Source organism: Callithrix jacchus, chromosome 8, assembly GCF_049354715.1.
Source record: "Callithrix jacchus isolate 240 chromosome 8, calJac240_pri, whole genome shotgun sequence".
NCBI lineage: Eukaryota > Metazoa > Chordata > Mammalia > Primates > Cebidae > Callithrix > Callithrix jacchus.
The window spans coordinates 4,704,230-4,720,017 of NC_133509.1; the positions used below are offsets into that span (position 1 = coordinate 4,704,230).

The 15,788-nt window shown below is 39.2% G+C and overlaps 1 protein-coding gene across 5 annotated transcripts in view; it reads right to left on the bottom strand.

Moving 5' to 3' along the window:
- ADAM10 (ADAM metallopeptidase domain 10) overlaps window positions 1-15,788 on the bottom strand; it is a 155,414-nt gene that overhangs the window by 113,242 nt on the left and 26,384 nt on the right. For 4 of the 5 annotated variants that reach the window (XM_078333252.1, XM_078333254.1, XM_035258709.3 and 1 more), the window contains exon 2: window positions 9,273-9,423. The exons of the other annotated variant lie outside the window; for it this stretch is intronic. Coding sequence is in view for 2 of the 4 variants with exons in the window: in XM_035258709.3 (XP_035114600.3) it covers window positions 9,273-9,423 (151 nt within the window). In the remaining 2 variants the exon portion in view is untranslated. The remainder of the gene's footprint in view (window positions 1-9,272; window positions 9,424-15,788) is intronic. 5 annotated transcript variants of the gene reach the window in all.

A 15,788-nucleotide genomic window follows, 5' to 3' on the forward strand; every position in this document is an offset into this window, starting at 1 on the left:
CCAACCACATCTTTCTATCACACCAAACGGTTCCTTGCTTAGGATATAAAAGGGAGTCCCTAGGATGATAAAATGCTGAACATCTTCCTGGTGACAGATTAAAAAAAAAATTGAGCTGTACATGGTGGCTCACATCAGTAATCCCAGCATTTTGGGAGGCTGAGGTAGGAGGACAGCTTGAGCCCAAGAGTTCAAGACCAGCCTAGGCAACACAGCAAGACCCCATATCTACAAAAAACCATAAATATTAGCTGAGCATGGTGGCACACACCAATGGTCCCAGCTACTTAGGAGACTAAGGTGGGAGGACTGCTTGATCCCAGCAATTTGAAGCTAGTCTGAGCAACACAGCAAGACTGTGTCATTCATTCCATCCTAAATAAATAATAAAATACCAACCTGGCAATTAATACTGGCACATAACACAACTATTTGTCCCACACCATGATAACTAAGACTACTGATTTGCCAGACCTTGTGTTTACACTTGATTTGTTGGTTCAGTATAGCCTATTCTGGGAAGTTACTAGTGCAAAGTGATTATAATTTCAGATTTCAGAGATGCACACAAATTAACAACTTAACTTTATTCCTATATACAAGTATCAAAAATATATGTCAACCTGCAGAGGTACAGAATAACTTTACGAAACTAAAGATGTTATAATACAATCAACTGAAGAACAAGTATTCAGACGCTATGTCAAAAAGGAACTGTATACATGATGACCAAAGAATCTTTCATTGGTTTAAAGCTATTATACTATAAAGTTTCCCTGATGATAAAACAAACCAAACAAGCATATTAAAATAAAACCAATAAACTGAACATATTCAATACAGTTACTATAAATGACTTTCAGATATAATGAATCAGGATAAATATTTAAACAACTTTTAGTCACATAAAATCCTGGCTGCACCTTTAAGAAAAGGCCACAACTTTACGAGGGGCTTAACCACTTGCACTACAGAAAAAAACCAAGGTTGACTATGAATCTGGAAGAAATCTGAGCTAGGGTACTTATCTCACAAAAGACCCAACTGAACATGTAGCATTTTAGCATGAAATATAACATAATTAAGGATAACAATATATAGGATTTTCTATTAGACAAATATCTAATTTCTGACATCACTGTCTAGGTCACCAACTCTAGAAACCGGGCTACTATTAAAAACTACACCACTAAATAAGCCATCAGATATAAGCCTGTTTTTAGGTTAACTTTTAGAGGAAACAATTTCTCCAAAGAATTAAAAACAGCCAGAAAAATACTTATGCACTCTTACTTCCATTCCCTTTTCAAAGGGGACGGAGAAAGCTAAGTTTATATTTAAAAAAAAAACAAAAAAAAAACTCATTTCCTCCCTTCCAGGTAAGCCCTGGGTAGTGCTTAAAAACACATACAATTAAAACAAACAAACAAACAAAAACAAAAAACATGTATAACAGGCCAGGTGCAGTAGCTCACACCTATAATCCCAGCACTTTGGGAGGCCAAGGTTCAAGGCATTCAAGGGATTCTCCTGCCTCACCTCAGCCTCCTGAGCAGCTGGGACTACAGGTGCATGCCACCATGCCCAGCTAATTTTGTATTTCAGTAGAGACGGGGTTTCACCATATTGGCCAGGCTGGTCCTCAGCTCCTGACCCTGAGATTACTCCTGTAATCCCAGCACTTTGGGAAGCTGAGGCAGATGAATCACAAGGTCAGGAGCTCGAGACCAGCCTGGCCAATATGGTGAAACCCCATCTCTACTGAAAATACAAAAGTAGGTGGGCATGGTGGCATGTGTCTGTAGTCCCAGCTGCTTGGGAGACTGAGGTGAGGCAGGAGAATCTCTTGATCCCAGGAGGCAGAGGCTATAGTGAGCCAAGACAGTGCCTCTGCATTCCAGCCTTGGTGACAGAACAAGACTCCATCTCAAAAAAAAACAAAAAAACCAGTGAAGGAAAGTTTTTGGTTTCGTCTATACTATATACAAATCACTATTAGATAAAAATCATTTTTGATATATGGACTGATGTACCCAAATAAATACACAGGCAGAAAAATACGGTTTATTACTGACTAGGTAGTATTTTAATGCTTTAAACTTAGCATACTAATATATTCTGTAGAATCTGAAAGCAGAAAAGAGCTTAAACATTATCTTGCCTAAACGTCAAGGTTTTACTAATGAGAAAACTGAGGCTCAGAAAAAAAGTCTCTAGAGTTGATGTCAAGTTAGAAGGAAAATCAGTTAGTCAGAAGTAACCACACTCCTCCTCCTCTACCCGGTTTACGACCACTCCAATACATACATAAAATCGTGTAATTCTTTACTAAGTCGCTTCCTCCTCAAATGCAGAGTTGGTAGCTGTGAACCACCAACCCTATCAAAGACAGTCAAGTTAGCAAAGCGGTGAGAAAACAAGAAAATAAACACAAGGTGCCTGCCCCAAAGTCCAAAATCTGGAAAACAAGATAGGAAGAATGAAAAAGTTTAAACATACATATACATACAACAACAAAAATAATTCAATATAACGGTGTATATATACTTCCAACCAAAAAGATAAAGAATATCATAACAGACAATCATTTTAAATAAGAGATCTCAGAGAGTTCATTTTCTTTTTTTTGAGATGGAATTTTGTTCTTGTTGCCCAGGCTGGAGTGCAATGGTGAGATCTTGGCTCACCACAATCTCCACCTCCCAGTTCAAGCAATTATCCTGCCTTCCTTCCCCACCCAACGAGTAGCTGGGATTACAGGCATGCACCACCTTGCCCCGCCAATTTCGTATTTTTAGTAGAGATGGGGTTTCTCCACGTTGGTCAGGCTGGTCTCAAACTCTCTACCTCAGGTGATCCACCTGCCTCAGCCTCCCAAAGTGCTGGGATTATAGGCATGAACCACCTTGCCCAGCCAACTTGTTTTTGTTTTTTTTTTAATTACCACTTTCAAAGGGTGTTTCAGAAAATTCTCACAATTTCTATTAGGAAGAAGACAGAGTGGAATGATCCCTTATGCTTCTCTTCAATGACAGGTACAAACAAAAGGCATAAATTAAAATACGTATACAATATAAGAATCACACTATAAGCCATAAAAGGGATCATTTACTATACAATCTTGCAATGAAGTTTTTCTCATGCTATATTAATAGCCTTGGTTAACTGCAAGACAGATATTTATTCTAATTTTCACCTATATCAATATAGGTGATACAGTAATGTTCCAACTCTAGCATCAACACATAAACAATATTAACCTGCATTTTACAAAAACCACCTAAGCAAAATTTCTGCTGAAATTACAGTATGCTAGTATTACAAAGTACATGATGGTTAAGACAGGAATGGCCGGGCACGGTGGCTCACACCTGTAATCCCAGCACTTTGGAAGGCCAAGGCAACCTGGGCAACATGGCAAAACCCTATCTCTACCAAAAAAAAAAAACCCAAAATTAGCCAGACATGGTGGTGTACTGTATGCCTGTAGTACCAGCTACTTAGGAGGCTAAGGTAAGAGGACGGCTTGAGCCCAGGAGGCAAGGGTTGCAGTTAACCGAGATATCACCACTAGACCCTAGCCTGGGCAACAGAGCCAGACCCTGTTTCAAAAAGAAAAAAAAAAAAAAGACAGGAATAGCAGGACACAACATGGTATCTAAGAATAAGGGAAGGGAAATTACAATAGACAGTCCCTGATACATCACATACTTTCATATGAACATGATGACTGAGAGAAAACAAATTTCCCACAAAAATGCAGCATCCCACAATATGACAAATCTGCCTTAGTCATTTTATCTATGATATAGAGTATAAAATATTTAAGAAGAAGATCAGTTTCCTAATATCTGTGTATTTAATTTTTGGCTGGCAGTGTTTTTTTGTTTCTTGAGACAGGGTTTCACTCTGTCGCCCAGGCTGTAGTGCAGTGGCACAATCATGGCTCACTGCAGCCTCAACCTCCTGGGCTCAAGTGATCCTCTCACCTCAGCCCTCCAAGCAGCTGGGACTATAGGCATGCACCATCACACCGGCTAAGTTTCTTGCAATTTTTCTGTAGAGTCAGAATCTCAACATGTTGCCCTGAGTGGTCTCAAAGTCCTGGGCTCAAATGATTCTCACCTCGGCCTCCCAAACTGCTGAGATTACAGGCACCAGCCACCACATCCAGCAATTCACTCACTCAAAATCACTAAAATGACCATCATCTATGTAAAAAGGTGAATAAGACTCGCACTCTGCACTTCAAGTTCACAAGCAGAGGTTATATGCATGTAAATAAAGTTATAATATAATGTGATAAATGCCATAACACATATATACAGCACTGCATTACTAAGTGAGCAATTCAATTCATCAGAAATTATCCAAGTGAAGTAATTTCTGAAACCTGGAAAATTGATTCTTAATTTCTGAGCAAAGCTAAGAGATGTATTTTAGCCTAATAACTATAATAAAAATAGTTTGATATTCTAATAAGTATTACTGGAGTTGTTTCCTTAACAACTGTGGCACTGGCTCAAATGGTACTTTTATTTTAAAACAACTTTAAGCTTTATTTCAAGAGCAACAGTTTTTCATAGAATTCTTTTTGAGACGGAGTCTCACTCTGCCGCCCAGGCTGCAGTGTAGTTGTGCAATCTCAGCTCACTGCAACCTCCACCTCCCAGGTGCAAGCAGATTTCGTGCCTCAGCCTCCCAAGTAGCTGGTACTACAGGCACACACCACCACGCCTGGCTAATTTATGTATTTTAGTAGGGACGGGGTTTTGCCATGTTGGCCAGACTGGTCTCAAACTCCTGACCTAGGTGATCCACCCACCTCAGCCTCCCAAAGTTCTGGGATTACAGGCGTGGGACACTGAACCTGGCGATAGGATTCTTAAGAATGGCCTTTTGGTTTGGAAAAATCTAACTGTTTCTTCATTTAACAGTAACATCTATAAACATGGCATATAATATACCCTTCATTACTGAGAAAACACAGAAGCCAGGTTGAAAGGGTGTTCACATGCTTAGATATAAACACCACAAAAAACTACTTTAATACTAAAACATACATACACATGTGCACACGTGCACACAGAGGCTGTGCTACTCCCAGAAATGTAAGTCATAACTGTACAAGCAAAACAGTTCCCAAGTATATTCTTCTTCGTATGTATAAGTTAAATGCATGAAATTTAATATATTATATTATGTGTTAAGTACACTGATCGGATTCTAGGGGACTAAAGTCTACTATGTAAATGAAAAAAAAATAAACTCTACTTGAAATTTTTTAAAGGGTGAAACACAAATAACAATTCTAGCCACAATGTATAAGAGAGTAAACATTTTATACACTGGGCTATAAGATAGTACACATTTTACAGGCTGGGCTACAAGTAACTCTAACCCAACGTCATTTCAAAGCTATATTCACTATGTAATAAGGAAATCTACCTAAAAATAAAAATATAATTTATATTTGGCCAGGAACAGTAGCTCACACCTGTAATCCTAGCACTTTGGGAGGCTGAAGCAGGTGGATCATCTGAGGTCAGGAATTCAGACCAGCCTGGCCAACATGGCAAAACCCCGTGTCTAATAAAAACACAAAAAAAATAGCCAGTTTTAGTGGCACACGCCTGCAATCCCAGCTACTCGGGAGGCTGGGGAAGGAGAATCACTTGAACCTGGGAGGTGGAGGATGCAGTGGGCCGAGATCGTGCCGCTGCACTCCAGCCTGCACAATGTGAGCGAGACTCCATCTCACACAAAAAATAAATAAATAAACTTATATTCACATTAAACACAAAAAACAAAAATTTGGAAAAATAAAATACAGGCTGGGCGTGGTGGCTCACTCATGTAATCCCAGCACTTTAGGAAGCCCAGGCAGGCATGCCGATCACGAGATCAGGAGATTGAGACCATTCTGGCCAACATGGTAAAACCCTGTCTCTATTAAAATACAAAAAAAAATTAGCTGAGTGTGGTGGTGCGTGCCTGTAGTCCCAGCAACTCAGGAGGCTGAGGTAGGGAAATCACTTGAACCCGGGAGGCAGGGGTTGCAGTGTGCCAAGGATGCACCATTGCATTCCAATCTGGTAACAGAGCAAGACTCCATCTCAAAAAAGTAAATAAAATACAAATAATTACAAATCGTTATTAACCAAATAATAAATAATTTATATATAGATAGAAATCCTGTTAGGAGGCGTTATAGTGTACCAAGACTAATATTTGTGAGATGATAGGAGAAGAAAGACCTAGCAAGAAATCTATAATTATACTACCCCAATCATTTTGTAAGTATATTTTTAAGGAAAGGGAAAAACAAGATCATCCACCATTACATTTTAACGTAAAGTATTTTAAAAGGTAATTACAATGACCAAGGTTTAGGGCATAAATTCTGAGACAGTGTGAATATACAAAAATTGGGAAAATAAAATATCTTAAACTAGATGAAGTCTAGAAAATACAGTAAGTTTGTATAGTTAATTGTACATATTTGTGTTAAAAGCATCCTAAAATGGGCCAGGCATGGTGGCTCATGCCTGTAATTCCAGTACTTTGGAAGGCAGAGGTGAGCGGACCACTTGAGGTCAGGAGTTTGAAGTCCAGCATGGCCAACATGGTGAAACCCTGTCTCCACTAAAAATACAAAAATTAGCCAGGCATGATGATGGCACGCCTGTAGTCCCAGCTACTTGGGAGACTGAGGCTGAAGAATCACTTAAACCTAGAAGTTGCAGTGAGCCGAGATCGTACCACTACACTCCAGCCTGGAAAACAGAGCAAGACCCTGCTTCAGAAAAAAAAAGAACTACCCAAAAATGACCCAGTATACATGAGACCACATTACATAAGATTTCCTAGCTTCAGGTCCTTTGTTTAGTGCCTCAGCAAGAAGTTCTCCTGCCTTTGAATACCTACAGCATTTTATCTGTAATGTAACATATCACATGTGTCTTATACAATCTCCCACATCTTACACTAAGTTTTTTTTTTTTTTTGAGACAGTGTCACCTGTCACCCAGGCTGGAATGGCCCAATCTCAGCTCACTGCAATCTCCACCTTCCAAGCTCAAGCCATTCTCTTGCCTCAGCCTCCCTAGTAGCTGGGATTACAGGCACACACCATAATGTCAAGATAATTTTTTTTTTTTTTTTTTTTTTTTGTAAAGACAGGGTTTCACCATGTTGCCCAGGCTGGTCTTGAATTCCTGACCTCAGGTGATCCACCCGCCTCGGCCTCCCAAAGTGCTGGGATTACTAATAGGCATGAGCCACTGCACCCAGCCAGTAACTTTTCACTAGCAGTTAATAAACATTTTTGGACAACCATGTGGCAGCCCTCTCACTCATGCACAGTCTCTTGCTTTCCCTGCTCTCTCTCTCTCTCTCACTCACACACACACAAAAGAGCTAAGGATTCCGTTTTGCCACTTATTCAATATGAATTACATATCTAACAAAAATCTAATTATATAACAGGAATAGATATTCAAGCCAGAAGCAGCTAGAATCTCGCCTTTCTTTTTGACACTCAAAACGTATTTGGTGTATACTAAATAATTAATAAGACTAAGTATGTTTTGAGATGCTCATTAAAAACAGGAAGACTAATAATTGCTTGTTATTTCACAATACATACTATTAAAGAATAATTTTAAAGTATCTTAAGAGTCATAAAATTTTACATAAACTGCTGCCACTAAAATGTTTATCTACAAGAAAAGACCCTGAAATAAATCTTTTTTCCTCCTTCAAATCAAAGATTTTATAACCTGAAAGTCATTTTTTCAACAATAACCATTCCTGTTGTAATATGGAAAATACACTAATTTAAGGAACACATTTATTTCCATGTACAAAATACTTTAAGTTTCATAGCATTCCTAATTATCTGATTTTTCATCCATTAAAATCTTTCTTAAGCACATGTACCGTATGTGCAATATAATGGATAATAGCAAACGCCAGCCAGGACGCCTGCCTGTGAGGAACAGAAAACACAGTCATAGAAAAATAAATAAGAGGGACTCACACACAAAAAAAGAGAGCACAAATGAAGATTTCAACGGTTAAGATAAGGAATTTTAAAGTTTAGAGGGAATTAAAAAGTAAAGTGTCTAAGAGACAGAAGCTGAATTCCACATTAAAAGACTATCATGATTTAGGACCGATGACACAAAGAACAAAGTTTACGTGGTATATTCAGAGACTAGAAGATCATTCTGGGTGAAACAGATACTTGATGATGGGAAGTAAAAGAAATTAAGTTTAGAACGATAGGATTAATTTACAGAGACACTTAAAAGTCAAATTAAGAAAATCTGACTAACAATCATTAATTGAAGACTTTAGAGCAATAAGCTGATATGAAAAAAGTAGAAAAGAGTCATCTCATAGTAGGATAGTTTTAACGATAAACACAGTGGAAGCTGGGAAACATATTAGAAAGTGAATACTACAGTAATCAATCAGGGTTACATCAGTAGAAAAAGTACAAAAGGAATAGATTTACTAATTACACCTAAGACAGCAAGGGCTTGACAAAGATCTCCAAGATTCTGTAATAGATAGAGAAAATATCAGGGTTGTTTAGCCAGGTCTCAGTAAAATCAGTGCTGGGTAAGTTATTTAACTTCTCTGAGCCTTAGCTTCCTCAGATACAAAAAGCTTTTATCTTTGTCTGAATGTCAAGAAGAGTAAACAAGAAAGTGCATAGAAAGCATCTAGAACACAACAGGTACTCAGTAAGTGATTCTGTTTTTCAGCCTCTCTCCCTTGGCTCCCCTTTATCACTTAACAATTCTGTTTGAGAAGTGAACAATACAGCAGGTAATCTGTCTCCCAGCTGTCATTTTAGAACTGGTAAAACTGAGTTAATGAGAAACTAAATGAGGTATTCAATGGCATACAAGTAGTTACCTTCACTGCTGGCACCAGTCGACAGAGACATTGACCATAAAACATAAAAAAAGTAGTCAGAAACTATGAACGCACAATCTTCTTTAAAGACCGATCTTTTACTAATGTAAGATCTGATTCATATAATCAAAAACATTTAAATTTGACTGTTTCCTCCACAATACAAAAGGGCAATCCATTTTAAAATAAGTCATTTTTTAATGCATATACCAAATTCCGATGGAAATGGAATTTCCAAATAAAGACCTTGCATTACAGAAGAAAAATTAAGGGTATAAACTTCCCCTTTAACTTAAATTAAATATAGGGGAACTTCAGACATAGTCAGCAGTAAATTTACTCACCTTCCATGGGCATGGAAATCTAGATGTAAAAACTGGTCCTCATGTGAGACTGCTCTTTTGGCACGCTGGTGTTTTTGGTGTAACGAATCCACATTGTAAGATAATCCTTCATAATGTCTAATATATTTATTTAAAGGATTCCCATACTGACCTATAAAAAATAAACAACAGTCTGAATTAGTATCATCTTGAAGACCTCTTCTAGTTCTAACATAATGCCATAAGTATTTAAATATTTATGAATATGTATGAAACAACTTCTCCCTAATCCCAGCACTAATATTATGACTTCTTCATTAATATTAACATATATATTATTAAAACTTATCATGATGGTAATTTCAACCTCACACACAAGTTTGGATGTTAGCCATATATTTGTTTTAGATGTCCTTTATCAGGCTGACCAAGTTCTCTTCTATTCACATTTTGCTGATAAAAACTATCAGAGCCAGGTGCAGCAACTCACACGTGTAATCCCAGCACTTCAGGAGGCTGAGATGGGAGGACTGCTTGAGGCCAGGAACTCAAGACCAGCCTGGTCAACACAGTGAGACCTCATCTCTAATAAAAATAAAAAATAAATAATTGCTGTAATTTTGTTTAGAATTTTGTCATCTGTGTTCACGGGATATACTGGCTTACAGTTTTCTTATACTATCTTTGTTAAGTTGTGACATCAGGGTTAAAAATATATACTCAGAAGCATTACCTCTTCTTCAATTTTCTGGACAAATTTATGTAGAATGAGTGTTCAGCCTGGGGCTAATTATTCCCACCGAGGCTAGACCTATCTCAGACACAAGGCTCCATGAACTGACTTTTTCCAGTCTACTTGGTAAGAAAAGGCACTGCTTATAGCCCCATATGAGCACCGGGTACTATTCAAGGTAATCTTTGGGATGATTCTTTTCTCTAGCTTCAAGTAGTTTCCTCACACTGGCTGATTAGAGCTCTGCATATATCTCAGAAATCCTCCTTGCAGCTCTCTCTTCACCCTAATATTCTGTCTGCGAACTACACCCACTTTGGTCTCCCCTGACTCAGCTTCATCTCCTCAACTTAGGGAGTTCACTGAACGCTACCTAGGTTCTCTCTCATAGCACTACAAACACAATCCAGAAATCCCTCAAGGCAGAAAGCCGGTACAATCAAAGAGCCAACCTTATTGTTTCCCCTCTCAGGAGCCCTCACTACCTGATGACCATGCCTTAAAAACTATTGATGCAGCAGCTCACACCTGTAATCCCAGCACTTTGGGAAGCCGAGATGGTGGATTGCCCATGGTCAGGAGTTGGAAACCAGCCTGACCAACATGGTGAAACTCCGTCTCCACTAAAAATACAAAACCTAGACAGGCATGCTGGTGGATGCCTGTAATCCTAGCTACTCAGGAGGCTGAGGCAAGAAAATAACTTGAACCTGGGAGGTGGAGGGTGCGGTGAGCTGAGATCGCACCACTGCACTCCAGCCTGGGTAACAAGAGTGAAACTCGGTCTCAAACACACACACACACACACACACACACACACACACACTTTGTTTCTCTGTATTTTTCTTGGTTTCCTTATTTCCTTCCAGGTAGGAAAGTAAATTTGGTCCTTATTTCTCCATCTTCAAGAGGAGCAAAAAAAAAAAAAAGTGATTCTTCAACAAATCAAGTAAAATTCTTAACTAAAGAAAACCATCCTCTTTTATAAAACAAGTAAGTTTTCTAGAAAATGATAATGGTTCATCTATTATTCAATACTAAATTTTCTGTTTATGTACTATGAGGTTAAGGGCACAAACCCTGAAGTCAAATTATCTGGGTTTAACTTCTGGAATTTGTTGGACAACAGTGTGAATATACTTAAAACTACTGAACTGTGTATTTAAAAATAGTTAAGACAGTACATTGTACCTTAAGCATTTTTTTTTTTTTTTGAGACGGAGTTTCGCTCTTGTTACCCAGGCTGGAGTGCAATGGCGCGATCTCAGCTCACCGCAACCTCCGCCTCCTGGGTTCAGGCAATTCTCCTGCCTCAGCCTCCTGAGTAGCTGGGATTACAGGCATGCGCCACCATGCCCAGCTAATTTTTTGTATTTTTAGTAGAGATGGGGTTGAATTAAACAAAAAATGATCTGGGTTTGAATACCACTATCTTCAGTTATTAGTTGTTTCCCAGATGGAATAGGAAACTACTCAGCTTCAGTCTCCTATCCACAAAATGCAGAGACTAGAGTAGCTCTCTCTCAAGATAATCACAGGCCAAGCATGGTGGCTCAAACCTGTAATCCCAGCACTCTGGGAGGCTGAGGCGGGCAGATCACAATGTCAGGAGTTCCAACCAGTCTGGCCAACATGGTGAAACCGATCTCTACTAAAAATACAAAAATTAGCTGGGCGTGGTGGTGGGCACCTGTAGTCCCAGCTACTCGGGAGGCTGAAATGGGAGAATTGCTTGAACCTGAAAAGCAGAGGTTGCAGAGAGGCAAGATCAGGCCACTGCACTCCAGCCTCGGCGACAGAGCAAGACTCCATCCCAAAAAAAAAAATTATCACAGATAAAATGATTTAAACCATGTGTGACAATTAATATTAGAGTGCCTATAAAACAAAAAAGGTTCAATAAATTGTCCATCATCGCTGGGCATGGTGGCTCATACCTGTAATCCCAGCACTATGGGAAGCCAAGGCGGATGGATCACCTGAGGTCGGCAGTTCAAGACCAGCCTGACCAACATGGAGAAACTCCATCTCTACTAAAAATACAAAATTAGCCAGGCGTGGTGGCACATTAGTAGTGTAATCCCAGCTACTCAGGAGGGTGAGGCAGGAGAATTGCTTGAACCAGGGAGGAAGAGGTTTAGGTGAGTCAAGGTCATGCCTTTGCACTCCAGCCTGGAGAACAAGAGCAAAACTCTGCCTCAAAAAAAAAAAAAATTATCCATCATCATCTCTTCCCCCTCTTCCTTTTCTTCCTTCTCACACATCTGCCTTTCAGTCCAATAAACACATACCGAAGTAATGAATTCAGGAATAAAAAACAAAACTGGGTTGAATGCTGACACTTCCTAGCCATAAACCCATGAACTAGGTTTTTAACTTTCTTAAATCTCAGGAGGTGTTTTTTTTTTTTTAACCTGTAAAATGGAGACAACATTGCCTACCTTAAATGCATGCAAAATGCTTACGAGCACAAAGAATGGCATAAAAGGACCATTCAACTTAAACTGCTTGCACCAGTAGACAGACATACTGATCATAAAACATAATGAGTTATTTCATCCTCCTCTTGAACCCACTCCTCCCAAGAGAGGTGAGAGGAATGAGTCCAAAACTATCTTCCACAACTAGCAAAGAAATTACAGTGAGGCCAATGGCTAAGAGATAATAAAAACCACTAGCATGGAACTTTTAAAAAATTAAAACTAAATAATGGAATCAAATATATCAATGCATCTTCTATATCCTTTAAACTTAATTAGAAATGTAGTATACGTGAGTTTAGCAAAAAAGAAGAAATCAAGAATGGGGAAGTATGAGAACATTTGAATAATTTCTCTCATTTTGAAAATTTCTATTGGATTACTAATTGAATTTAAGTGATCTGAGTTGCCATAGCACAAGCTTGGATTTGCACAACTGTGGGTTCCACTCCTTTTTCAGCACTAAAGGACTCAAGTTGGTTTCTTGTTTGTTTTTTGAGACAGAGTCTCTCTCTGTCACCAGGCTGAAGTGCAATGGCACGATCTCAGCTCACTGCCACCTCGCTTCTTGAGTTCAAGCAATTCTGCTGCCCAGCCTCCTGAGTAGCTGGGATTATAGGCAGGTGCCACCATGTCCGGCTAATTTTTTTATTTTTAGTAGAGACGGGGTTTCACCATTTCGGCCAAGACGGTCTCCTGACCTCATGATCCACCCGCCTCAGCCTCCCAAAGTGCTGAGATTACAGGCATGAGCCACAGTGCCTGGCCAAGCTGGTTTTTATCTCTGTCTCTGGTGCTTAAATAAGGAAAAAGTCAAGCTTTTAAGTCAGTTCAGATAAAGTGTTCTGTCACTTCTGATAACTTAAAACAGTAACTATTGCTGTTCTGGTGAAGCACTCACAACAAAAGCTCAACTATTTACACAGTTGAAATTCTACTGGGAAAGTTATTAAACAAAGTCATCTTTTCTCTGTCCCACACAAAAATTTTATAAAACAACATAATGTTCACTTTCACTGGCAAGAGACCTGAGTAATGATTTTCTGAATCTTTATAATTGAGATTGAACATGATTCACAGGACTTAATTGGGAAAGTTAAAAACACTCTCCAGGGACACACAGGTACCCAGTCCATCTCATATCATCTTCTATATAAGAACTATGAATGTTTATCTTAATTATGCCTAAAGATCAGTAATTGTGTAATCTCAGTATTGTAGAAAAAAACTTACGTTAAGATAATGTATTAAAATCGAATTATGTAATTTCTCTTCCCCAGTACTTAATGAAGAAGAAAATAAGGAGGCCATGGGTAGAGGATAAAGCAGCCTACCTGTCAGTCTGCTCCCACTCCACACACACAAAGAGCAACCTTGAAGAACTGAAATCAGGTCAATACAGATACTTTGGGAGGCCAAAGTGGGAGGATCACTTGAGTCCAGGAGTTCAAGACCAGCCTAGGCAACAAAGAGAGGTCCATCTCTACAAAAAAAAATTAAAACCTAACCAGGCGGCCGGGCACAGGGGCTCACACCTATAGTCCCAGCAATTTGGAAGGCCGAGGCAGGTGGATCACTTGAGATGAGGAGTTCAAGACCAGCCTGGCCAAGATGGTGAAACTCCATCTTTACTAGAAATACCAAAAATAGCTGGGCATGGTGGTGGGCGCCTGTAATCCCAGCTACTCGGGAGGCTGAGGCAGGAGAACCACTTTCACACAGGAGGCAGAGGCTGCAGTGAGCCAAAATCATGCCACTACAATCCAGCCTGAGTGACAAGAGCAAAAACTCAATAAATAGATAAAATAAAATAAATGAAAACTACCCAAAAAGAAAAGAAAAAAGAAGTCACCCACTTTATATCATAGCAATAAAAGTATATGGGCAGAGAAGAGCCATACAACCATGAACGTAACATTGTAAAATCATACTAGAGAAAAAAAAAAACATGAAAGAAACAATAAAAGGAAAATGGAAAAAGAATCCAATTGAGAAGAAAACAAACAACATTTGCAAACAAACCTAGGCAAAGTGGAATCAGTCTTAGATGATATTAAGAAATTTATATTCAAGTGCAGTGGCTCACACCTGTTAATCCGAACACTTTGGGAGGCTGAGGCCAGTGGATCACCAGGGGTCAGGAGTTCCAGATCAGCCCGGCCATGGTGAAACCCTGTCTCTACTAAAAATACAAAAAAAAAAAAATAGCCAGGCGTGGTAGTGCACATCTATAATCCCAGATACTTCGGAGGCTGAAGCAGGAGAATTGCTTGAACCCGGGAGGCAGAGGTTGCAGTGAGCCAAGATCATGGCATTGAACTCCAGCCTAGGCAACAGAGTAAGACCCAGTCTTCATCTCAAAAAAAAAAAAAAAAAGAAATTCATATTAATTTTCCTCAAAACAGTAATATTGTGATTATAGAAAAGGAGAGGGTCAGGCAGGTGCGGTGGCTCAAGCCTGTAATCCCAGCCTGACCAACATGGTGAAACCCCATCTCTACTAAAAACAGAAAAATTAGCTGGGCCTAGTGGTACATGCCTGTAATCCCAGCTACTCAGGAGGCTAAGGCAGAAAAATCACTTGAACCCAGGAGGCAGAGGTTGCAGGGAACGGAGATCACGCCACTCCACTCCAGCCCAGGAGACAGAGCGAGACTCTATCTCAAAAACAAAAACAACAACAAAAAAATAAAAAGAAAAAATTAGGTATGGTGGTGCATGCCTACAGTCCCAGCACTTTAGGAGGCTAAGACAGGAGGATTGTTCAAGGCCAAGAGGTTCAAGACCAGCTGGGCAATAGAGCAAACCCTGTCTCTTAAAAAAAAAAAAAATGTAAAAATTACCCAGGCATTATTTTTATTGCACACCTATAATCCCACCTACTCAGGAGCCTGAGGTGGAAGGTTTGCTTGAGCCCAGGAGTCTGAGGTTGCAGTGAGCCATGATCATAGCAGCCTCAGCAACAAAGTCAGACCCTATCTCTAAAAAAATTTTTTAATTGAAAATATAAACAAAAACCACATAAAGCCATATCATAAGCTAATGACTATAAAAACTAGTGAGAAAAAAACCTGAAAATCATCTGTGGGTAGGGAAGCACCAAAGAAGCGAGAAAAAAAGACACATTTTATTATAAGAAACAAAGATAAAACTGACCGCACACTCTATGTTAACTCAAAGAAAATGTAGCAACATATTTAAAGTACTAGCAGAAAAAAAGAACTTTATCAACCTAAGATTCTACACCCAGTGAAAATAACTTTCACGAATGAAGGCGGGAAAAGGAGGTAAAAGAAAGCCCTTCTGGGTTTCAAAGCTTATAAT